Source organism: Parasteatoda tepidariorum, chromosome 11, assembly GCF_982258835.1.
Source record: "Parasteatoda tepidariorum strain Cologne lab strain chromosome 11, Ptep-v5.0, whole genome shotgun sequence".
In the NCBI taxonomy this organism is placed as follows: Eukaryota; Metazoa; Arthropoda; class Arachnida; order Araneae; family Theridiidae; genus Parasteatoda; species Parasteatoda tepidariorum.
This window is the reverse complement of record NC_141765.1, coordinates 46,282,104-46,309,760: the sequence shown is the minus strand read 5'-3', so window position 1 is coordinate 46,309,760 and position 27,657 is coordinate 46,282,104. Positions and strand designations below refer to the sequence as shown.

Sequence of the window (27,657 nt, the reverse complement as noted above, 5' to 3'; positions counted from 1 at the left end):
TAAAAGTTTTGAAAAAAACTCCGAAGAAAATCTAAAAACTATTAAGTGCCATTTCTCCAAAACTAATAAAGCGGAGCTTTCATTCTCTACCTTTTTTAAATTGTATGATGCTGTTAAATAATATTTTTAATTCTTTTAGACAAAACAACATTGAATCAGCGTAAATCAAAGATTTAACTTATCTTATTATCACGTCATATGCAAAAAACGGGGTTATTACATTGCGTTTTCCAGTTTATAGAGAATTTAATGCACATTTGCCTTTTCCGTATTAAAGATTAAAATAAAATTGCTTATCATATTCTGAAATTTGTTTCTAATAAAATTAATTCCGTATGTCATAGGGCAGGGATGGCGAACCAATGGCACGCGTGCCATTTATGGCACGCTGCGCAATATTTTGGGCACGCCACCGATCGCAATTGTTATTGCACTATGAATTGTTATTATACAAATGTTATTAAACTATGAAGCATATATAACAATTAAATTAAAATTCACAAAAAACAAACAAAATAATAAACAATTATTAATAAAATAATTAACAATTAATGCTAAAAAAGCAATTAATAACCATAAAGAGCAAGCTAACAATAAATAACTGGCAAAAAATCAACAGTCCTGCATAAACTAATATCTTACAACCTAATATAAGTTATTTGCCATTTAATCTGCATTAACAGAAGTCCCACTGATGTTACTCTAAGTTGAATTACGCGAATAACTGAGACATTGCAAAATGTATTTTATTTTCAATGTAAATAAAGAGTTTTGAGTTGATAGTATTTAGTATTATTATATTCCCAATAACCATGAAGTAAAAATTATTTGACGCTACGTCTGTGATTTCATTAAACAATTTTTTAGAAAAAATGGCACATTGGTGTATAGAGGTTCGCCTCCCCTGTCATAGGGAATACGTCATTCCGGTTGTTAAATAACTGATTATATTAGATTAATCTACTGATTATTATTATTCGATTTTTTGAAACATTTTACTAAATTATTTAATTTACGATTTGAATTTTTGGAATATATCCTTAAAAAATAAATTTAAATACCAACATTGCTTCAAAAATAGTTATTGTCATCAATATCATTAATAAAAATATTTTTAAGAAATGCGATCTAACCAAAAAAATAGGGCATGTGCCAATGGTGTTTTCAGTTTTTCAAAAACAAAAAAACAAGAAAAAAATTTATAAAGATTTTCTTGAAACTGACCCAATCATTATCATTATCATAGTTGGCCAGACAGCCCAATGTGAGCCAATGCCTTCCTCTGAAGATTCACTCATTCGAATCACGTGGGCGATTCAATTCATTCTATTTATTTTTATATATTTAATAATATCAGGTTGTTTATAAATCTTGTACAGTTCAAAGTTAAATCTCCTTCTCCAGTTATTGTTTTAATTTACACCACCAAGTGTACCCCGCAAAATCTTTCTCTCAAATATTGCGATACAATTTCCTCCAGTTTTGTCATTGTCCAAGCTTCAGAAGGGTATGTCAAAACTGGCGGACAAGAGTTTTGCAGATTAAGAACTTAGTTTTTCTAGAAAGAAACCTAGATTTAATAAATCTTCTCAGCCCATAGACAGCCCTATTCGCCAGACAGAGTAGGTTTTTTTTATTTCAGGAATAATTCTGTTGTTAGTGGTAATAATTGATCCTAAGTAAGGTAAACTATCCTCACTGTTTCAAATTCATCAGAATTTATTTCAAGATGGGGGTCTGGGACTTTGTTTCTTGAGAACAACTTATATTTTGAAACTGACCCAAATATAGGGGAGAGTCGGGTAGCCCCGCCCAGCGGGTACCCCCGCCCACTGTCAATTTCATATGTATAGAATATTTTTTCAAGTCAATGGGCCATCGGACATTAATTGTTATATTAAAAGAAGATTATTTTCAAAGTTTCAAGTATTTATGCAGCTGGTAACATGGTAAACAATAGTTTTGAAAATATGTTGAATACAGTAGTCATGAAATTAAGAAAAATTGGTTGAATGTTTCGATTAAACTTCATTTTAATACTAAAAAAATAATTTTTTCTATACATACAGCATTAAAGTATGTAGTTTAATTTGCACAAAGAAAGAAGTTTGTATGTAAAAAATTGTTCGAGTAATTACAAATTTACAAAAAAATTGGATTTCGGCTAGCCCCGCTCATATGAATGTCGGGAATCACCGCCCAATTTTATTTCGTCGATAAATGTACGATTGCAAAGATTATTATTTTATTGCTTCAAATTTGAATGTTATATGCATTTTTAACAACAAATATATGTTTTAATATTATATGAAACATAAATTTATATATTTAAAAATGAAAAATTAAATATTTTTGAAATTTAATTGATATATCCAAATCAAATTTAATATCAAGAAATCATAAATATTATGACAAGCTATTTGCTTACTTATTTATTTTCACTTATTTGTGAACGAATCAATCTACAGAAGCATTTGAATGCAATCAAAATACAAAGTGAAATTGTAATTTTATAAGAAGTATTTTATATTAAGTTTATAAGAAGAGATCAACCAAATAAGTTTATATTGAAAAACAACTATTGTTATTAATTCTTGTTACTTAAATTAAATTATTTTCGTTAAATATTTAATATAAATATATATTAATATTATAATATATTAATATATATTAATAATGATAAAAAGTATGACATTTGTTGTTATTAAATGATAGAATTCACTAAAAGTGTATAAATATGCAATAAATAAAATAATTTTGTGATAAAAATGATAAATGAGGTTTATCTATTGTCAATACATTGGTCATTCTCTTTTACACCTGAAAAAATAGCCAAAAAACATAATTTTAATAACTGGGCGGGGCTACTCGACACATTTTGAAAAGAGGTGAAAAACATGTTTCTTTAAATTTCTATTTTTTTAAGTTTAACTATTCTTTTTTTGGTTTATTCTTTTTGCATTATTTAATTAGATGATAAAACAATAGAAACATACAAAAATGTTGATTGTTACTCAGTATTATACAGAAATATAAGCAATACTCCTTAAGTGAGCGGGGCTACCCGACTCTCCCCTATATATATTTTATTTTTTGAAATAAAAAAAAAATTATTCTGAAAATGGTTTAATTTTTTTTTTTCTAAATTAATCAGGACCCTGTCATTTCCATGAAAACCGAAAACAAATTGAAAAGCTTGCAGTAAAGATTTTTTTCCCCTTTTTTCATTGTTAGGAAAACTTTTAAAAACGATGGAGCTACTAGTTTTACTTCTATATTTGCTAACTCTTAAATTTTTTTCTCTCCAGAAGTTATATTATTTTTCAAATGAATTAATTTCCTTTTTTCTCAAAGGGTCAATTAACTGAATTGAACGATCCATCGAAACTAGAGATCTACTATAATTTCTAAAGAATCTATCGAAACTTATTCAAAAATAACACTAAATAAATTGTGAGTTGCTTATCTTTTTGAAATATTTATGCTTTCGAATGACGAGAAATGAGTTTGACATGAGGCGTCAACAGCCACATGCCTTTCCGCAACATGGGTTTCCTTTCCACTCTGCATGTAGCCATACTATCACAATTTGATTTCTCGTTATCTGTAATTGGAGAGTTCATCCAGAAGATATCAAATCAAAGAAATAAAAAAGAACCCGAAACATTCCAAATGAAGACGCAGAGAAAGTTTTCCCCATACTCGAGCTTCTTCCTGATTGGTTCAACATTTAGCAAGCCGGCACCTGCGAGATTACAATATTCTCAGTTTTAGTTTTGAGTTGAGAAGTAAAAGAAGCTTATTTTTGACATCTCATCCACACGACTTGCACGTGGTTTCGATTGACAGCACAGGGTTGCGTTTTTGACTACATGCTGATTGCGTTTTCTTGTTAGGTAACAGATTTTAATTTAATTTGATTTTACTTTTAAAAGCTATTCTATTTTTTATAAAACTACAGAAATCTTAGCGATATTTAAAAAAATTTTCATAGCACAATCTTTGTTTACCGATGTAAAGAAATAGAATACGAAACAAATGTTTAATTGACAAAGTAGTCAATGAATTATTATTTTGCAAGTGATGTACTTTCTATTAAATTACATGGAACTTTTTTTTTTTATAATTTTGTTAATTATGAGAAAATATTAAAATAGTAAAAATAATGTTCTTACAGCAGAAGTTGCGTCATTAAAGTCATGTAACTAGTAACATGTAACAATTAGTCAAGTTTATTTCCTCATTTACTTACTTTATTTTAATGAATTCTCTGCTCTTTTTAAGACTACTAAAATTAATGCTGAATTGAGTATCTGAACATTCAATAAAAAGACGAAGAAATTGGTAGAATAAAGTAATAAATAAAATAAGTCGTAAATAAAATAAAGTAATAATTAATAATTAAATAAAATAAAATAAAACTAAATAACAAATAAATAAATAAATTCCATATTAACAGCAAGTTTTTTTTTCAAAACGTGAACAAAGTTTGATATTGAATGAATCGATAAGTAATTTTAAAATTGATAGTTTTAAAAAGAAATCTAAAATATCAATTAAATAAAACAATAAATGATGTTTATTTACTTTGTTGGAGTCAGAATTGGGAGATACATTGAACCAGTTTATTTTCTGAAAGGTACTTTAGTCCACAAGTATAGCAATAATAATAAAATAAATTTTCTTTGAAAATTTATTTGAAATGATTACTCGACAAAAGTTTACTTTTAATGATAAAATGTATAATGTTTACTTGATAATACAGTTGACTACAATACAATAAATGTTTAAAATAATTATACAATCAATGACACATAACAAATTTTTTATAAGGAATGTTAAAATTTTTTATTAAATTATATAAATGTTCTTTACAAATGCTTTACTTTACTGCATAACGTAACTTCGTGCTTAAACGTATAATGTTTGAAAATAAAAATGAAAAAGTTTTAAAATACTATATAAATTTAAATTATAGTATACTGCTAAAAATAAAAAAATAACATATTTTCAAACTTAATCTACTAATGATATCTGTTTTGTTTGTTTCAATCTTATTTTGTCAATTTTAAATTTCTTTTTTAATGTGTGCAAAGGAGCTTTTGAAACTTGTAAAGTGTTCTTTTTGTTATTACTATGTGCAAAAATTAAGTTATGCATGACCTAATTTTGCTGCATATGGCTGGATATGTCTTTTGTATATAGCAACCGTAAATCAAATAGTATAGTATGAAGTATAGTACAAATAGCATAGGACCTCACGTACATATACTTTGGCTCTAATGTACCTCCTCAGAAAAATGCTTCGCACAAGATACTTATACAGCCACACAATTGAAAAAACAACGTATCTGCTTCACGATAGATATTGAGAAAAGTGTGCTTGACCACTATTTTGTTTTTATTGTTAATGCTATGAACGCTAGAATAGAATTTCAGAAAACTAATTAAAAAAATTTTATGCAATATATAGTTTATCTTACAAAGATACCAAATTTATAAAACTCTTGATTTTGAATTTTTTGTCGTTTACGTTGATTTTTCTACTACAGAGGAGCATAATAGAAACAGGAGAGACGAAACATTCATTGAGTATGAAATTATGAATTTTTTATTTAATTAAATTTTTTAACAAGTTTCGAACTATTCATCGGATTTGAAGCTCATTGTAGTGAAACAATTGATAACTAATGTAATGTATATTCGGGATACTTTTGATTTTTTGAGCATTTATTGTAACTCTAAACGAAAATTACAAAAATTAAACTATTTACTTTTTAGCAAATTGAATTAAAATTGTTTGCTTGGTCTGATTTTTCATCGAATTTCTAAAATTAATTTGGATCTTGACGAAAATAAATTAGATAATATATTATATTTTTAAAAAAAGTATAGTCAAAATTACCCAGAATATGGTAAAATTTACAGTGTTTTTGGCTCTATGGGAACACGGTAATTTTCGGTAATTTTTTCCAAAGCACTTTGGTAATGATTTTGGTAAAATTAACTATAAAATATGGTTTTATAGGAGCAATAATTTTGAAAACTGAATTCTGGTAAAAAAATTATCAAATGGTTTAAATTATTTGCTTACAAATAAGGTATTTTAATATTTGTTTCTATAAGATATTTAAATATTTTCTTATAATTAAGATATTTTCAGACTCAATTAAAAGTGTTGCTTATTGTTGCTGTTGTAAAAATTAAACATTTCGTCTATTAGGTTTAAAGATAAACCAGTAAATAAATTTACTAATAATAAAGCAAAAGTTAATTAAAGTATAAAAGTTATTTCAATAGCTTGACGCTTTCAGAGTAAGCGTAAGATATAGGCTATTTATTTTTATTTTGTCACTTATGTTTTCAACATCTAAAAATTTATTATCCAAACATTGGGTTTGTTATTGATACGTCAACTTTGTTGATTATTTGAAAGTATAGAAATAAAAATAACAAATTTTATTTCTAACTCTAATTTGAGTAAAATATTTACAGTTTTAACTTAAAGATTCTTTTTTTTTTTTTAAATTATATGTGTAATTTTTTCATTACAAAGGAATTTTGAAAAAAAAGAGAAAAAAAGCAAATGGCTAGCTGATTTTGTTTTGTTCTCTATTACTTGCTCAGCGAGAAAAAAAGAAAAGAAAATAGAGGAAACATTGATTAAAATATATATTCTTAAATATTCTGTGCCCAGTTGCAGAGAACTCTGTAGGGGAGAGTGGGGTCAATTGTAACATTTTTTACTTAACTATTTTTAACTAACAAAAAATCCAATATATTATTAGTATTAATTGACAGACGAGTAAAGTAGACCATCCTCTAGTAGAAAAAAAAAATACCTTATTTTAAATGTTATTATATTAGTTATTAACAATTTTTGACAGTCGTGCACTTGTTACAATTGTCCCCACTTACGGGGTCAATTGTAACAGTTCATAAATTCAACTAAAGCATAGTTAATTATATATATTATCATAGTTGCGATATATTTTTTATTGATCAAAATAGTAGTGATATTTTAGGAGTAAAAATAATAATGAGCAGAGACCTAAAGGGTTAAACTTTTAACTTTAAGGAGTTAAAAATTTTAATTTATGCTGTGAAAGGTTACAAATAAAATAATGCACACGCAACATAATATGAATGATATAGGAAACTATTGGTGGTTCTTAAAGAGTTAAGTAATGGTTTGTAAACATAAGATTATTTAATTTCAGCTGTTACATTCGTCCCTTTACTTATTGTTACAATCGTCCCCAAGACGCCATTTCAGCTTCATTTGTTAAAAACAATGCTAGTTAATTAACAAAACTAATCTTTTTTTTCAAAATGTTAATTAATGTGTCCACTTACATATTCGGTTAATAATTTTTATTTGTTTAAACAAAATTACTTTGTTACAATATAATATTCCAATACCAAAAAAAGTACTTATGTAGCGTGACAATATCTTTTGTGATGCAACTCTTTCAAAAGTACATAAAAATGGTTGCCAGCAGGGGTGTACATGTAGATTTATTAAATACACCTTGTGCACCACCTAGGAACCAAATCTAGAACCCGACACTCGAAATTTTTGCTCTGTTACAATCGTACCCTGTTACAATTGACCCCACTCTCCCCTACTGATCTGCGACATCAAAGAAAAATTTTAAAATTTATTTGCAGAGCGTGTGTTAAAATATTTGTATTCAAATGTTGCACTTTATATTTCCGTTAGTTTTAGAAGTCTAGATTGTCTAAATACATGATAAACATTTGATGCATTACTAATAGCCACCATACTAAAAGAAATTGTTTTAAATTACTTAATTGAAACGTTATTATTTTGAAATTTATTAACTAAAAAGAAAAGTTCTCTAACAGTAAAATTAAAAGAAAAAATATTCTTGATTTAAATTATTTTAGTCTTAATGGAATAAATAACTTATTAAAATAAAAAAAAATTTAAAAAAATTAATTTAAAAAAAACTGAACTAAGCACCGGGTAAATTGAATTAAGAATGTAAGTAAATAAAATTTAAAACATTTTGAGACTTAAGAAATTAAAAATTCTACCTGAAATAATTTTGCATTTCAAAATATGTTTCCATAACAAAATCACCGAATGTAGAAATTAATTTTTAAAAAACTGAACTAAGCACCGGGTAAATTAAATTAAGAATGTAAGTAAATAAAATTTAAAACATTTTGAGACTTAAGAAATTAAAAATTCTACCTGAAATAATTTTGCATTTCAAAATATGTTTCCATAACAAAATCATCGAATGTAGGCAAAGCCAACGATATTTTCGGAAATTGCGTCAAAGTTCATCCCTCTCTTACAAATTTTTAGTAAAAAGACCCGTAGTGTTAACGCTAACTCTTCAGGAGAAAAAAAAAAAAACAGAAATAATAATAATCATAAAAATTAAACAGAATTAATGTTAGATCGATTTTTTTCGTTTAAATAAATTTTTTCTGCATTTCTTTTCCTTAAGATTTAGTTCACTTTAGTTCGCAAGACCAAATTAAATCAGTTCTGCTTCAGAGACATTAAGTAGCCAATTCCAACTGTGAATCCAAGCCATGAGTATAAGTTTCTAAATATTTTAAAGAAAATTCATTAATTAAAATAACTATTTCGATACCCATTATCAATTGGAATTAAAATTATAAATAATGATAGTAAGAAATAAAATAATTAAAAGTGCCTCGTGCGTCTTCGCGAAAATTAGCGGAAAGCATTGCATACAGTGTAGAATTTTTATAAGAATCTTTTGTTCGTAAAAAAATCAAATAATCGAAAATTATTGCAGCTCTAGAGGAAACCTTTTTCCATTTAAATGACTAAAACAAATCTAAGAAGGAAAGAAAACATGGATAAAAAAAACTGGAAAGCTATCCTTGTGAATTCGTATTGTTGTCAGAAAATGGAAAACAATTTAAATTGTTTTTGTAAAACTAATTATTTTAAAATGAAAATCTCTAACCGCAACTTACAACCATTCATTTCATAAAATAAAAAAAAGAAAAACAACTCTATCTCTATACTACAAAATTTTTATTTCTTTCAGAAAAAAAAAATTCAATTACACTTTTATTCCGTAGTTCATTGCCTTGAAAAATGTGTACGATTGTTTTTCTTGCCTTCTGTTGAAAAGAAATTGATTAACGTCATGGCGTAGAAGAGAAACTAAATCATCAACTAAAAATAATTCTGCTTCTCTTTAGAAAAAGTGTTTTGTTTTTAAATATACTGATTTCCTGAAAATTTTTCTTCATAAATAGCAACTAACAACTCTAAGTACAGAAAATCCCAAGTTTATTAATATTCTGAGCAACAATTTTTATGAATTAACCTAGAATGAAAATTTTATAAATAAAATAAAATGGTTGCAAATAAATAAAAAACTAATACCAAATAAAGAGAGAGAAATTTCATGAAAATAAAATATTTTTATCAATACAACATAAAGCGCAAAAATCTAAACAGCATTAATTATTCTGAAATACTATAAATTTAATTTATTTTATTACAATTGCGAAAAATATATACTTTGAGACATTTAAATAATATTTAGGATGTTTTAGCAATTAAACCTAAAGAGTTTTTATTTGCTTAAAACACTTTCTTAAAGGAATAATCTGAATTATTATTTTATAGGGAAAAAGTCACCACATTTATTAAAATATAAATTGATGAAATTGAAAAATGCTTTTTACAGTGCTTTTCCTCGCGCAAACGATTTAAATGACGTTTTTTTAATATACACAACTTTGAAACCATGTTAACGCTTTGAAAGCGTTAGAACACTTTGAAAATTCGTAGAATAAACCATAAATCCTGAAATTTAGGCATTTTTTGTTCACTTACCACCATTTCGTTAAAATTTTTTTTAATTTTAAACATAAAAAAACGCACATTTAAGGGAACTACAACACAACTACACATACTTTAAAATTACTAAGTGTAGCAGAAGAAAATATACTATATTCAACGGGAACGTCGTCAATGATATACGTGCTGTAAAATTGATAAGTAAATCTAAACGAAATATTAGATATTCAACTGAGCTTTCAAATGCTTAGTTCTAAGTAGGTATTTTTCGTTTTATGTAAATGAATGAAAAAAATTATGATGTGAAAAAGGATAATATACTGAAAATATAAAGTTATATCATACCAATTTTAAAAAAAAACTTATTTCATTGACCTTGATAAAAAAAATTTTAATTTTCATTTAACTTATTTAAAAATTTAAAAAAAATGATGCTTGGAAGGCTTTAAAAAGTGCAAGAAATTATTACTTTTATTTCTTTCTTTTGTTGTTTACCTTTGATTTCAATCCTTTTTCTTCTCCTTTTCTAAATATTTCGTAATAAAGATTATAGGCGAATATTAAATTTGAAATTAGTATTTGAAGTCATAAAATACACTGGAAAACTACTAAATAATCTTACCTAATCTTTAGCTTTATTTAGAAAAATTATTTTCGAAAACGGAGTAAATTTTTAAAATGTCGAAAATTTATCAAATTATGCTATTTTTTTATTAAGAAAATGTTTTTGTACAATATTATTCATTAAATATTTGCTAAATACAAAGTATTTATTTAACTAAAGTGAAATTGTTTAAAAAAATTTAGTTAAGGCACATTATGAATACTCTCTTATTATATAAGTTTTCCCTCTTATTCGTAATATTTTTTCCAAAATTCTCAATCATGTAATTCATAAATTTTTATAATCATCGAGTTTTTTAATTTTTACATTCAAAAATAATAAAAAATGAAGTTTTTAATTTTTAACATGAAAAATTATAAATTTCATTAATCCTCAAGTCCTCTCAAGATATATATTATATACAAAATCAATTTTAATGATAATCTTTAATTATTAGATTTAGTATTTGAAAATTATTATAACTATTTAATGATCTATAATTATCATAAATATTCGGCATATTTTACGAAAGTTTTTAACTGAAGTCAAGTTTTCAAGAAACTTTGCCGTATGCTTTTCATGATATAAATATTTCATAGAGATAATATTTTTTAAAAAAGAACTACATTTATTTTAGGTACATTCAATATTTACCTCAAATTTATTCATGCATTTATTTAAGGAGTATTTTTTTTAAAAATATTATAATACTAATAATTGCAGATCCCAAAAAAGGCGATTCATAACACATTTATTTAACTCAATCCGTTCGTTTGACGCGTGAAACTCGTCGTGTATTTATTTCAAATAAATAAAAAGTGGTGGCAGAAAATATTTTCTGTCACTCTATTTTAGAATTAGATAACGCATTGAGAACTATTACATCATGTAAATAAATGCATTTCGTATAGATATCAGGTTATATTTGGTAACTAGTCCTCTAAATACATCTCGAATCACTTTTAATCAAAAACTCACTCTCAATATTTAGTTTAACTGTTTCCATTTTGTTAGGCATTAAAATAAATCGGTATTGAATAGGTTAAAGAGTTTTTCTTCTTTTGTTTCGTTAATGCAAATTTACAGACCCCCCAAAAATATATTTTCTACTAAATTCACTTAAAGATTTTTTTTTCAATTTTACAAAATGAATTCTAATATATACAGATCTCATACATCATTCAATGGTGTTCGTGTAACGAAACATTCAGTTTTAATAAAATGAATTCTAATGCTTACTGTTCCCAAACATACTATTCATACAGAATTTATAAATTTTTCTTTTTTAATTTTATAAAACCAGTTACAATGTATACTTATCCCAAAAAATACCAGTCATACGGTATTCATTTAAAGAAAATTTTAATTGCCATACTATTAGTTATGTAGTATTCATTTCAAGCTATCTTTGATAGTCATACTATTTACTGATCCCAAAAATAACCATTCATACTGTGTTCGCTTAAAGAAACTTTCCATTTTCATACAAAAAAACTACTATAATACTTACATCCTAAAAACACTGTCCATACTGAACTTATTTAATTTTTTAGAATACCCGACACTCCCTAAAAAGAGAGAATGCATTAATTTTATCCAAACTAAATTAATTTTATCATTACTGCAATAGAGATAATAAAATATTACGAACAATTCCCTGAACATTAAAATAAAATTTAATAATTAAAAATTAACATATAAAATATTTCTTAACTTTTACGCTTTTTTTATTATTTCTTTTTTTTTTATTAAATTTTATAAAATCAATTAAAAGTAGAAAGGTAGTTATTGTAATACGATACTTATTTAAAGAAAGTTAAGTTTCGTAAAGCAAATTAAAATTCCTCAGATTCCAAACGCCATTCATAAGTGAAAAAAATATAAATATAATAACACAAGGATTTTTATTCAAAAAGCTTTTATAAGGGAACGTTTTATGATACAACACTATAAAAACTTTCATTCAGCAAGAAATTGTTACATCTCTTCTTTATTCCGATATTAGACTATTTGATAAGAATTGTGGTCTACATTAATAATCTATGCCTTAAGCCGTTTCATAAACTTATCGAGGTTGTTATAAATCACACTTTTTGATCTACCTTTCGAGGCGAATGACAGATGAAAAGAGGTTTTAAGATGCACAGCTGTTTGTATTGAGTCACGAAACGAAACGTGCAATAACTAGAGGTGGGCTAATGTTACTGCTAGAATCAACATTTACAGAGAGAAAAAGCTTTGTCTAATATTGCACTGGGATAGATTCAAATCGTAAGGAATGTCACTAAAATATAAACCTAGGTTTTTGAGCTATTTATTTGTTTATGAGTCTTTCTTTTATTACAAGTGGAGATTCAATTGAAGTTAGTTGATTATTTTTCAGACAAAATTAAATTGAGTCTTTCCATCTGTTTAAACACAAAAGTGTTTGTTTAAAATGAAGTTGAATAGCCTTAGGAAATGAAAATATGAATCACATCAGTATCATACAGTGTATAAAACGTCGTTGAATTCGACGTCAATGCGTTACATAAAAATTTACTAACATTTTTTCGAGTACAGAACGTCGGGGACGCAATTCATCTTTAACTTCCAAGGCAATTAATAAGTTTAATTCGCTACACGAGGATAAATTTTTGTTAACAATTAAACTTTAAGGTTAAAAAGATTTTGTACTGAGTCAAAAAGCAAAACGTGCCATAACTAGAGGTGGGTTAATGTTACTGCTAGAATCAATATTTACAGAGAGAAAAAGCTTTGTCTAATTTTGCACTGAGATAGATTCAAATCGTAAGGAATGTCACTAAAATATAAACCTAGGTCTTTGACCTATTTTTTTGTTTATGAGTCTTTCTTTTATTACAAGTGGAAATTCAATTGAAGTTAGTTGATTAGTTTTCAGACAAAATTAAATTAAGTTGAGTCTTTCCATCTGTTTAAATACAAATGTATTTGTTTAAAATGAAGTTGAATAGCCTTAGGAAATGAAAATATGAATCACATCAGTATCATACAGTGTATAAAACGTCGTTGAATTCGACGTCAATGCATCACATATAAATTTACTAACATATTTTCGAGTACAGAACGTCGGGGACGCAATTCATCTTTAACTTCCAAGGCAATTAATAAGTTTAATTCGCTACACGAGGATAAATTTTTGTTAACAATTAAACTTTAAGGTTAAAAAGATTTTGTACTAAGTCAAAAAGCAAAACGTGCCATAACTAGAGGTGGGTTAATGTTACTGCTAGAATCAATATTTACAGAGAGAAAAAGCTTTGTCTAATTTTGCACTGAGATAGATTCAAATCGTAAGGAATGTCACTAAAATATAAACCTAGGTCTTTGACCTATTTTTTTGTTTATGAGTCTTTCTTTTATTACAAGTGGAAATTCAATTGAAGTTAGTTGATTAGTTTTCAGACAAAATTAAATTAAGTTGAGTCTTTCCATCTGTTTAAATACAAATGTATTTGTTTAAAATGAAGTTGAATAGCCTTAGGAAATGAAAATATGAATCACATCAGTATCATACAGTGTATAAAACGTCGTTGAATTCGACGTCAATGCATCACATATAAATTTACTAACATATTTTCGAGTACAGAACGTCGGGGACGCAATTCATCTTTAACTTCCAAGGCAATTAATAAGTTTAATTCGCTACACGAGGATAAATTTTTGTTAACAATTAAACTTTAAGGTTAAAAAGATTTTGTACTGAGTCAAAAAGCAAAACGTGCCATAACTAGAGGTGGGTTAATGTTACTGCTAGAATCAATATTTACAGAGAGAAAAAGCTTTGTCTAATTTTGCACTGAGATAGATTCAAATCGTAAGGAATGTCACTAAAATATAAACCTAGGTCTTTGACCTATTTTTTTGTTTATGAGTCTTTCTTTTATTACAAGTGGAAATTCAATTGAAGTTAGTTGATTAGTTTTCAGACAAAATTAAATTAAGTTGAGTCTTTCCATCTGTTTAAATACAAATGTATTTGTTTAAAATGAAGTTGAATAGCCTTAGGAAATGAAAATATGAATCACATCAGTATCATACAGTGTATAAAACGCCGTTGAATTCGACGTCAATGCATCACATATAAATTTACTAACATATTTTCGAGGGACGCAACTTCCAACTTTAACTTCCAAGGCAAGTAATAAGTTTAATTCGCTACACGAGGATAAATTTTTGTTAACAATTAAACTTTAACGTTAAAAAGATTTTGCATTGAGTCAAGAAGCAAACCGTGCAATAACTAGAGGTGGGTTAATTTTGCTGCTAAAATCGACGTTTGCAGAGAGAAAGAACTTCGTCTAATATTGCACACGTGGTAAATTAAAATCATAAGGATTATTACTAAAGTAAATACCTAGGTCTTTGAACCATTTATTTATAAGTCTTTCTTTTATTACAAGTGGAGATTTAATTGTTTAAATCGTTGATTATTTTTCAAACAAAACTAAATTAAGTCGTGCTTCCATCTGTTTAAATACAATCACACCGATATCGTAAAATGTATAAAACGGCGTTGAATTCAGTGTCAATGTGTCACGTACAAATTTACTAACATATTTTCGAGTATATATCGTCATAGAGACAATTCATCTTTAACTTTAAAGGTAGGTAATAAGTTTTACTAAACGAGGCTAAATTTTGTCAGCAAAAAAACTTTAAGGTTAAAAATTTTAAATTTTTATAATTTTTTAAATTCATACATTCACAAAATAGTGCAATTTGTATAAAAGTTTACTATCCATAAACAGTGAACTAACACATAAAATTTTCAAAATATATTAATACAAGCATTTATTTGAAATGGAGACTTTACTTTTAATTTTTTAATTAATTTATTAACCTAAATTTAGTTCAATTATCCAGCATATTGACATATGAATACGCCGGATAATTGATATTTAGGCGAAAATCATCAAGTTTTCAAGGAACTTCGTCAAATATTTTTCAAGAAATACAAATTTTAAAAATGTCATATCTTTGATCAAAATGAGGCAAAGTTCCTAAAATTTCTTATATCTACGTGAAATATTTGCAGATCAATATAACGAATAATTAAACCAAATTTATTATCTTTTAATTAAATAACAAAATAATTGTAAATAATCACTAAACAAGCTTTGTGTCTAATATAAGTTTAAAGTGAATGCGTGGATTCACAGATTTCATAATTTTTTTATTTAAAAAATCCAATTTATTATATATTAAAATAATAATGAATTTTCATTTGCACTCGTATTTTGTATCTTTAAATCAACAAGTCTATTAAATTTCTTTCGAAACCAGTTTTGATTTAATTACTTGTTTAAAAATATTTACGAAAATCTATCAAACTATTCATAAGAGAAGTAGCAGTGTAATTTCTAAATCATGTTAAATGTCAATAACTTCGTATCAAAACCTTCAAAATGATCATTTTGAAGTTTTTTTAGATTTATCATTTATCATACACATATATTACACGGAGAAACAAAGCAAATTCTGGTATAATTACCTTATTATATTGTGATGACATTTCTAAAAAAAAAAAAAAAAAAAAAAAAAACTTAATCCTGATTAATAAAACCAAAATATACGGTATTTTAACCCGTCATTTAGTAGTTTTTCTTTTCATGTGGTAAGGGTTTACCAGAAATTCTGGTTTTTAGAATTATAGTTCTCACTACCACGTATTTAGTAAAAAATACAAAACTGAAATTCAATTCAACTGATAAAACAAATAATTGGTTTTTATGCCATACTAAAGTGTCGTGATAAAATTTAAAATTACTAAATATTATCCCATATACCAGATTTTATTAAAGAAATATAAAATCATATTTATTGTTAATTTTACCAAAATCAATACCAAAACGCTTCATTAAAAATTATCGATCTCTTTGGTGTTCCTATAGAACCAGAAACACGGTAAATTTACCAATATAATGGTAATTTTGATCATAATTTTTTTTCCTCAGTGTACGATATGTTACAGTATGATGTTTAGTTTACTTAGATTGCTTATAAATTCCCGATTCGTTTATTTGTAACGAAGGAGTTTCTGTAATCATAAGGTAAGTTCACAGCAAAAAAATCCCTGATCAAATTATGGTAAAAAATGCTCAGGGTGCCAGAACATCTCACTGCAAAATTTAACGGAATAGAAAATCTGATATCAAGAAATTTTTACAGTAATATTACTATAAAATCACGGAATCACTCTTAATAAATAAATATTGCTGTAAAAATTGCGGTATAAAATTTTCCGATAAAACTGGATTTTACGCGGATTCTGCACTCAGGGTTCTAGTACTTTTTACCATAATTTGATCTAGATCTTTTTGCAGTCTAGGGGTTGTTATGGATTTCCATGTTAGAGATTTCCATGTCTAGGGGTTGTTATGGATTTCCAGTTTTTCAGTCCCTGAGTATTTTTTTTTCACACCTTGATATTGAAGTGAGTTGTATTGAAGGTTTTGGAGTTGAGTCATTCAGAACTTGAATGTTTAATAATTCTACTCATTGATGTTGAGTTGAATTGTATCAAAGGGTTGTGTAGTTTTTTTTTAATATGACGAAAGTGGCAATATTTTTATTGCAATAATATGCTAATTAATAAAGATAATTTATCAGTTCCATTGTTATTAAATGCTGTTTTGCTGTTGTTAAATGCTGAAATTCTCTTTGGTGAAGTGAATGCGATAGAAATATTTTAAAGGTTCCTATTTTTCATTGCCTAGTGCTATTGTCCCAATGTAATCAATCATGCCAAATTCTCGAAAATTCCCCTTCTCCTCCTAAAATTTTACTAGAACATTCAAAAATAATATCTCTTATCCCTTGTCCTTATTATTTTGTATTTAATTGCATTGTATGAATCTCCACACTTTACATACACTTTAACAAAATGAACAAATAAATAATAAATCAAATTTTAAAAAAATTCCACTTCATAACTTTTTTTGCTTCATAACTTTTCTTTCTAAAGGAGTTAAATAAATCAACGTTCGCACACTGAATAACTCAATTCATGCCTAATCCCTCTGATATAGGAGTCCATTACATCTCCAGCTGGGGTATGTAACATTGAAAAATATTGATGTGTCGAATATAGAATTCATGTTACTAAAAATAAATTTTCTTTTTATAGATATATATAGGATCTGAATCATGCTAACTTTGATTTCTGGAATTTTTTATTTGATTATTTTAATCTGTCTTGCTTCGTCGGATAGTAAGTATATCACTTTAAAATTACATTTGAATTTTTATGCAATAAAATGATAGCCACATTTTTTAATTGATTAGTAGAGCGTTTTTTTAAATTTTTTTTAATAGAAAACACCACTATTCTCAGGTAAAGAAAGAAATGCTTCAGTGTACCGTGTTATGTTGTGGAAATTCTAAAAACATGCGAAATTCTTATCTTGAAACAATACTAAAGAGCAATTTAATATAAAAATATCGTTTAAAAAATGTGGCTTATCACAATATTACCTTAAACCCTTCAATTTATTTATTTTCTTTTGGACTTAATACATAACATGACCATATATATATTTAATTATGTGTCTTGGACAGAATAAATAACAGGCTTAGGAAAAAAATCTTTAAATAGGAGATAAATACAGTAGAGCCTGGATTTAACGACATTCGTCACAAAAATGTTGTTAATAAAGAAACGTAGCTATATCGGGTGCATGAAAATTCCCTTAAAAAGTGAAATTTAAATGCGTACAAATTTAATTATATTTTGTTAAATACCTAAATATAATATAAAAATTTAATGTAACTTATTTTGCTAAGCGACAAACTTAGATTAAACTGGGGAACAAACTGTTTGTTGCAATTATACAAATACTTGACCTTGCATAATTCGGATGTGGGAATTACAAATATGCAATCGGGTTGAATCTCTATATGCAATCAAATTTGCAATCTCTCCAAGCTACATATTTTTTTAAATGACATTTTTAGTTTATTTTTTGTCTAAATGTACAAGTTTAAAAACGTTAGATATAACAAGGGGTAGCGTATATGTTGCAACAAACATCAAGAGGAGTTAGATCACATTTTCAGGATTAAATTTGTGTAGGAACCCTTGTCCAGAAATATAATCGTACGTAGCTCAGAGCGCCTCCCTATGATGACCTACTCAGTAGCACACGAAGAAACAGTTCGTAATAGAGTCAGCTCCCCTAACGGCGTATGACGAGCATGGGATCCTATGCAGTTTTAAACCTGGTGATGTGCCCTAACTTCCCTAGAAGCTTTTTGCAGTGCGATACCTCGTTATATATAACGTTTTTAAAATGTCATTGAAAATAATCTGTAGCTTGGAGAAAGAAAAACCTATTGCATATTTAACATCAACGATATGAAAGTATTTATGATCTGTTAAAAAATTTCATGCAACAGAACAAAAATGTTTTTCCCTTTGTTATTGCAGTAAAAAAAAATCCAACATTTTTTTTTTATCTTCTTTTTTATTATTATTCGGACGACATGAATTTTTCAACAATCTGGGGTATCCGTTTCTTCTTCTTGTCCTTGGAAGAAAATTTTCAGTCACTCAATAAATGAGGGTGAATCTAAAAATTCAGTCTTCTTCATCACTTCTGAAATGCCATCAATATCAGCATTCTTTTCTGAAATGTCCAGTGATGTAAAATTACATTTTCTGAAATCATTAACGATACAGTATTTAGAAAAATTTTTCCACCAGGATGATATTAAATTTAAAGCTTCTAGCACCTTTATTTTTCTTTTTTGTTGGATAATAGAAGTTGTACAAGACTCAACTTGCTGGTACTTCAGAGAAATAGTATAAAAAGACGTTGTAAATACCGGTATTTTTTTTTTTTTTTTTTTTTTTTACGTTATTGATATGAGAAAGGTAATGGTACCAAGCTGAAAAGACATTAAAAGCAGGAAATCGTTGTTCATTAGTGATGTTATATCCGAGTTCTACTGTATTATTAATGGACAAATTATCTTACATTTTCATTAAACTATTTATTTATTTATTTTCATTGTTATTAAAGCAATGTTTGTTATTATAAAGAAAAATGTTAACATAAATTTCTAATTGACTTATTAGGTATTTTTCCTTTATAAATATATTAACATTTAAATCTTGTGCCATTAAAGCATTTGGACATATTTAAATGAAAATTTGTCAGATATCTCCATTTTCTCATCGAATAATATAGAATTAACTGATTTGTATTGTAATTGCTTGTATTCCAGATTTGGAGATAAAAAATCCTTTATCGAACTCAGGAGGCAAGGCTAAAGTTTATTTATTTAAACGAAATGTTTAGATTCTGAGATTTAGTTTAGTCAAGAGTTTGATTTTTATTAGAAAATGATCGCATTTGTAATTTTTACTCTAAAAGAGTTTATGAATTGACACACAATTCGGTATTAAATGCATGTGACTAAATAGCCTATAAAGTGCATGATTAAACATACAATTAAAACAGGAGGTATTTTCAAAATAAAGTATTTACAGTGTTTAAAATTTCAAACTGTGTTGGATGAGCCATAATATCATTCGAATTTCCTTACTGAGAGGTCTATGTGATCCGTATTATCCGCTATTTAACCCTTCTTGGTTGTACGAAACTAAATTTAATTTTCGGTTTAGTGAACTTTAATTAACTATGGTTAATTAAACTTGATTCAATTTGACCCCATATTAAGTTTGCAGCAGTTTGCACTATTATGATGCAAGTACCACAATTTAATGTTAAGCAGATTTTCTGAGAGTTTGATAAAAATAAGGCAAATAATAATAAAAGATTTTTTTTCAATTAATGGTGGAACTTTAATTAAAGAATCTGATTTGCTTGTTTTTGTCAAAGCAGTGCATTTCAATGCTTAAAAATACGTTTTTTCTTATTTTGATCTAAAAAAATAAATTAATCATTCTTATTAATATGTTTGGCGCACGTAACACACTTGCGGCACATTGTTCGTGAAGCGATTAGCTCTAGGCAGTTCTAGTTCTGCAAAATCATGCATTGCCTTGATATTCTAAGAATTTTTTTTTTCTATTAAGACATTTGATCTAACGAAGAAATTGATTTATGTTGTTATTTTTCTTCCAAGTCAGGGAAGATGAGCAATAATTCTTTAAGATGATATGAGGTCGATGTCTTTCTTTCTTTTGAGATATTCTTTTTTAGATGAAAATTTAAATATGCTTTTCACAACTGATAAATATGCATTCATTTGGCCATTTTTGCAAGCATATTAGACAATCAGAATTATATGTTATGTTTTGTTTTAATAATCTGAGTCTAATAGTTGTTAAATGAACTGCTTCCTCAGTTTAATTATAGATATTTTTACTAGGTATAAACCTAACCACAGAAAATTTTACTAATTAATGCTTTATTAATTTTGGCATTTTTAGAATAATTTATGATTAATTAGGTTAGGGAAATTATCAAGGAAAAAAAGCCATTTAATTGTAAAGCTCGAAACTTGTTAGCACGTATAAGTGGATGCTGTAATTATTTGATAATGTGCCCCGGTGGTTTTAAATGTACAGTTATTAAAAATAATTATTTGAAGCAGTTTAAATGTTTTGATAATGTTGTAAAGTGATGATTAGTATGCTTTGGAAACTGAGTTACAAAACAAAGCTTAAAGATGTATTTTTCAATTATTTAAGTGCAACATGTACATCTAAATTCATAAATGGCGGGAACATATGTATGTATATATATATATATATATATATATATATATATATATATATATATATATATATATATATATATATCCCCGATATGTATTAACCGTAAAGGCACAGTTCCCAGTAGAACACCAAAGTCAAGCATCTCTGGTTGCGGTGAGTAGTGCCACTTTTATCAGCCTGCAAAGGAACTGAGGATTCACGGTATTAGTTAAACTGTTCTAACATAAAGTGCTCAATTTCGCGTGCAGGTTGTTGGGCTACCAAAGCAGAAGAGCCATCTGCCATCTGCAGAAGATAAAAATTGTGATGGTATGTCTTCGAACACAGAGATGTTTCCCAGACCGTAGCCAATAGCTCATTGTGTAACTCTTGTGTGACGTAAATAAAGTACAATTAAATAATTGAATGTTTGTTTATCCGTCCTAGACCATTCACCCGAATGCAATTAAATTTGGTTCACTGACAGTTTGAAGCACGGGAATGATCACTGTCTATACAAGAACTCCGGACCGTTTAAAGGAGGAGTGCAAAAAACGAATTTTTTTCATAGGATTTGCCTTTAGGTATAGAATCTTTCATTTAAAACATGATGTCTGAAACTTTACTAGTTTACAGCTCTATTCGATTAGAATTAATTTCCATGAAAGTAAATTGCACGCTTTTAACAACTATTTTTTGGACCCTAACGTCACATTAAATGTATACGGAACTCCGATTTTGCTAGTGATGGGACACTTAGATGACAAAAATAATTGTGGAAATATAAGAGCAATTACGATTATAATTGTGACAAATCTTTTCTGTTACTATATTTTGAAAACTGTGCGTAACCATGTGCTTTTTTTTAAATAATAATTACCACTCTGAAGTTTATTTTGATAAATTTGATATTATTATAGAAGTACCTGGGGAATGTATTTGCACTTCAGGAATCTTTAAAAAATTCTTTTGCAAAGGATTGGACAAAATATCAGTGATTTGCGCAATGCATGTGCGCAATGCATGAGTCGGATCTTCTTTTTTATGAAAGGAAAAAAATTTTATTAAAAAAAAGTCAATTTAGAAAAATATATACGTTTCCAAGATGATATTTTCATTAAACTCGATGGCGTAAACTAAGTAAAGTTATTTATGTTCGCAATGAATAAATATTCAAAACTTTCATTCGAAAATCTTGGCACTAAAAAAAAAGCCCTAAGAAAAAAATGCTTTACCAAGTGAAACTGTTTCTCTACATATCAGTCTGTTAGTTTTTACGACAGTGATAAATTCCGCGAGATGTTTGAAAATATACTTTGAAATTTCCAACCATTCAAAATATTATTCAATGTATCCCAAAGCTGATATTTTTTTTTTTTTGAAAAAATTTATTTAATTTTGAATTTCTAATTTTTTTCTAGATAAAAAATTTCTGAATTATGGAAAAAAATTTTATACAATTTATAACAAAACCTTTTTTAAGAATGCTATAAAAATTATGATTAAAATTTTAATTTCTATACAGTAATAAGTAATTTTAATATTTACCTTAAATTAGTTTAATAATCCTATTTTCAATATTTTTTAGCAAACTGAGTGCGATACAGATTTATTTTTTATGTTCTGAATGATATTGATTGATTGTCTTTTTATCTGTTTGATATGTATCTGCTGTATTAAATCTTGCTTTATTAGTTTATCAACCAATGAAAGGAGAAAAGGTTTAATTTTTTTTACCCCTTTGTCCACGATTCTGCGGTTGGGTTACACTTAAACCCTAGTTATCTTGTTGCACCGTCAGTTTTTAGATGGTTACTATGTAGTAAAAGGTTTTCTGCGTTTTGAGTTTTTTAAAGTCTTTTTGGCTGCGTGAGTTTTATGACATCTTCTGATCCATGTGACTTTGTCTTGAGGAGCAATTTTAATTCTTCTGAAAGCTACCTCAAATTATAAAATATCTTCTCTCTTTTTTCTTTAATATTTTTCATTGCTTAAAATGAATAAAGTAATAAGTCTGTGGTTTATTGATTTATTCATATACCATTCTTGTGCTTTGCTTTAAAATAGTTAAAATGGTAACACGCATATAATTTTTGAAATGGGCAGGTAAAATTTCTTAAGATTTTTTTCGGATTAATGTACTTAAGATGAAAGTTATATTTTGCTAAGATTAATGATTAAATGATTGCTAAGTTTACTTGAGTTTGACAAGCAAAATATAAATTATAATTTATAAAATTACTTTGTTAATCTTAAATTTAAATTTCTTGAATCATTTTTTTCTTAGTTAAATCTGTCTTTCAAGTTTTATGTAATAGCTAATAACTCATCAAAAAAATCATAAAAATTTATATACTAAGTAAAAAAAAAATCTTTTATTTTTCCTTTTGTTACATTATAATATCAATTTTTTGAACAAATCTATAAGAGAATCTTTTAAAGAAGGGATATTTTACATACAAACGAGTTAAAATGTTCATAATGTGTAAAATCGTAATAATTCTGAACTCTACCGAAATGAAATAGCAATTATTTTTTTTTTCTTCTGTTTTCAAAACGATCTTAACATGTTGACCGCAGCGTCACCCATATTCGGGTGGCAGTAAAGTTTTTGATATAGCCGCGTCACCCATATTCCGGTGATTGCAGTTCAACTAAGCCAAAACTGGAAGTAAAATTCATTTGTTTTATATGAACCTACACTAGCTAAGAAGTCTTAATTTACAGAAATAAAATTTAACTCTAAACACTTAATAAATACCTATTTCTACCATAGCCGATAAAATGACCGGACTTTCTTGTTTGAATGTATGAAATATGGATGTTAGGAAGGAAATAAACTAAAAAACCTTTATTATAATTAAACAAAATTGTATATTGCCAATTTTTATGTATTACAAGCACAAAGAATAAGAATTTTTAATTTAACATACCTTAAACGGTCATGTGACCGGTTATAGTAAGTTTAGCGTTAAATGTGAAAAGGTTTTACTCTAATGGCTTACTTTTTTAAAAATATCTAGTCATGGCTACGTTAGTGAAAGAGGATTAAACAATATTATTTAACTTTGAATAAATGTTCAGAAGTTGCACGATGTTTCAGTTGGAAGTAGTCTCTAATCGTTCCTGTCACTTTCGAACAATTTATATTCTAAAAAACTGTATTAATTTAATCAGTTTTAATAGTCATAGTTAACAGTTGTGAACTGTCCTGGTTGCCAGGCACTGATTTAAAAATCCATGGACTTCAGACACAGAACTATCAGAGGCCTCACTGGTTGTAATTTGAAACATTAATTTATGTATGTTTTAGTAACGAAATGCTTTTAAATAAATTTTATAACATTATTAAATTGAGATATCTAAGTAAATTTGAAATTATATTTGTCTCAGGTTTTGCTAACTCATAATTCTAATTGACAATCATTAAGGCAAAGTACTAAAAAATTATTTGCAACATTTAAGGTACCCGGGCCTGAAACTAATGCATTTAGACTAAATCAGCATTTTATTGATAACAATGGTAGGTTATGAAATAAAAACCATGAAACATGCAAAAAAAAAAGTTTATTTGGGGAAGTGGACTTTGAGTTGATTTTGTTAAAAAAGATATTTTTAACTTCTTACTAAAGAAAGTCAGGCAATCTTTTTGTTTAATTTCCGATTATGACTGTTAAATTCAAATAATTCATAATTTAAAAACGAACTTCTAAACTTGCCGCTCGTGCCGCCATCTATTAATTAATTATTAAAACTTTTTTGACAGAAATCATTACTACCATGTAATCAAGTTGTAAACATTTTTTCGTTGTAAAAGAAATCGCAATAAAGTGAAGTGACTATGATTTTTGTCTAATTTTGCTTAGTGGACGTCTAGTCATTGAGCAAAAAACTAAAATATATCTAAGCATAATTTGTTCGTAAGTTTAGGTTCAAAATTATTAGCAGATCTTGAAGAAATATATAAAATAAAATGTAAGCGATTCAAATAAAATAAAGCAAATACAATATATTTTTCATTTTGTTCACTTATTGTAGTTAAAAAACCTTTTTCGAAAGTTTTTCAACTTATATACAAAATATATGGTGCCTATTCAAAGATTGACAAAAAGTATTTATGTACTAAAAATAAAAGTTTCGAGCTGCAAACGTTTAAATTAAATTTTTAAAGTGGTACTTTTAACGTAAAAAAACCATCCACTTTTTCTCTAAAAAACTTAATATTTTATTCTAATTCTTATTCAATTACTCAGTAATCTCAATATTCACATTGTCTGGTGTGAAAACAAAATCAATGCTCAAATGTTAAGTGTTTGGTACTAATACAAAAACAAAATCAATGCTCAAATGTTAAGTGTTTGGTACTAATACAAAAACAAAATCAATGCTCAAATGTTAAGTGTTTGGTAAAATTAATACACATAATAGTTTAAGGAATTTAGAATTAGAAGTCAATGTTTAAAGTATCCGTTGCAGTATAAAAAATTTTGTTACTTTTTCCTCTATGAACCTTAACATTCTGCAGCTATTTGGGTAAAAAGAAATTTTTTTTTACAGGGTATTTTTTTTCTTCTTTTTACAGTTTGAATATCCCTTTTGGAATGTTATCTTCCTGAAAATATTATATGTTTTTTACCATAATATCAGTTACACTCCTATAGAAGGAAATTTAGAAAATAGATTTTAATTTTTCTTTCAATTAAATTGGCTTTTATCCTTCAATGATTGCATTCCTGTTTACAGGAGCATCTAACATAGTCTCTAATCTAGTTGATTGTGAGCAATCAAACACCACTGCATACAACGGTTCATTGAATAGGCAATTTTCCTTATGTTGTAGCTTTTTTTAATTTAAAAAGTTACAATTAGCAGTAATGTTACATAATAATACTTGGCTAAGTATCATAAGTCATTATAAGTCTTTAAAAGAAAATAAATGAAGAACAAAATATGCATGTATGAAAAAATATTTTGTCTTTCGTGAGTTATAGAAAGTATTTATATAAAAATAAATTATATTTCATGAGATGATTATAGAAAAATTACCATGTGACATTCTGAAAGAGTGCTAAATTTTGAGTTTAAAAATCATGTTATTCTATGTAATTCACTTCTATGTAATAACGTCCATGTTAAAATGAATATATCAGGAGGGAATATGTGTTTCCTAATCTTCCTCTTTAAGGTAAAAATAATGTTCAAACGTTCTTTTTTTCGTAAACTACTTGCACTTTTGTATAAAATTAATGTTCATAAATAGACTATAATGCTTTTTTCAACGATCCTATGTGAGGTACACTGGGGAAAAAATATGGTCAAAACACCCAGAATATGGTAAAATTTACTGTGTTTCCGACTTTATGGGACGCAAAACACTCGGTAATTTCACCAAAGCGCTTTGTCAATGATTATGATAAAATTAACAATAAAATATGGTTTTATAATATGCGATAAAATTTGTTAAATGTTGTAAAATTTGGTAATTTTATCATGACACTTTAGAACACGGCATAAAAACCATTTATTCGGTTAAATTTACTTTTTTGTTTTGTATTTCTTACTAAATGAGTGGTAATAATAACTATAATCTTGAAAATCAGAATTTGGTAAAACCGTTACCATATGAATAATAATACCGTATAGTTTGGTTTTATTTACCAGAACTATAGTTTTTTTTTACCAGAAATGTCATTACCATACATTTCGGTATTTTTGCCCGAACTTTTTTTTCTCCGTTTATTATGGTGCGATAGAATAACGGAACAACTGAAATAATAATATTAATAACTTATTCTTCATTGTAACAATGCAGTAATATGACAAATACGGTTATTCTTTTTTTTTCTTTTCAAATATATTTCTTTCTAGACGCAATTATTAAAAATAATCCTAGCTACTCAGCGTGGTTTGAATGCCTATAAAAGCATTTTTTCTGAACAATTGTTTCCAATTTAAACCTCGTTTCGAGTTCAAATATCTATACTAATTGCTTAAAAAAATTCAAATGAACAAAAAAAATATAAAAACCGATTCTATACATAATATAAAATTTTTGATAAAATTACTTCGATGTCCAAATACTACCTAACTACTTCAAGTTTCGTATTTTCTGATAAATATGAATATTAAGTATTAGCGAGAAAATAAAGGATATTTATCATAATAGAAAAAAAAAATTATCTATAACAATACTATTTGTACTCAACGAATGATAAATCGACGACAGCTTGTTTTATCGTTCGAAATATATAATTACTGTCATATGTCTTTAATGCTTTGTAAAATGTTTCTAATATATGGAATCATTAAAGGTATACTTAGGAACATGAATTTAATTCAAGCAATGATTATATTTATATATTTTTTTTATTAAACTTGACTCGTGGAAAGCAATAGAAATGTAAGAAAGGTTATATCAAGACGTAAATTATCGGTCTTCCAAGGACTTTTTTTATCTTTGTCATCTCAAATATAACCCTAATTTTGCAAAATGACGAAAGTTTTGATGATTCTTTGTCGATTAGAAGTGCACATATAGCTGTA

General features: G+C 26.8%; 1 protein-coding gene across 2 annotated transcripts in view; it reads left to right on the top strand.

The window, feature by feature from the left end:
• Positions 1-3,665: 3,665 nt before the first annotated feature.
• The window catches only part of LOC107445728 (fibroblast growth factor receptor-like 1), a 42,769-nt gene continuing 18,777 nt past the window's right edge, over positions 3,666-27,657 (top strand). The window contains exons 1-2 of one of the 2 annotated variants that reach the window (XM_016060202.4): positions 3,666-3,896; positions 17,578-17,661. In XM_016060202.4, the coding sequence (XP_015915688.1) occupies positions 17,598-17,661 (64 nt within the window). In that variant the 5' untranslated portion in view covers positions 3,666-3,896; positions 17,578-17,597. The remainder of the gene's footprint in view (positions 3,897-17,577; positions 17,662-27,657) is intronic. The other variant, XM_087154368.1, reaches the window with a different exon arrangement.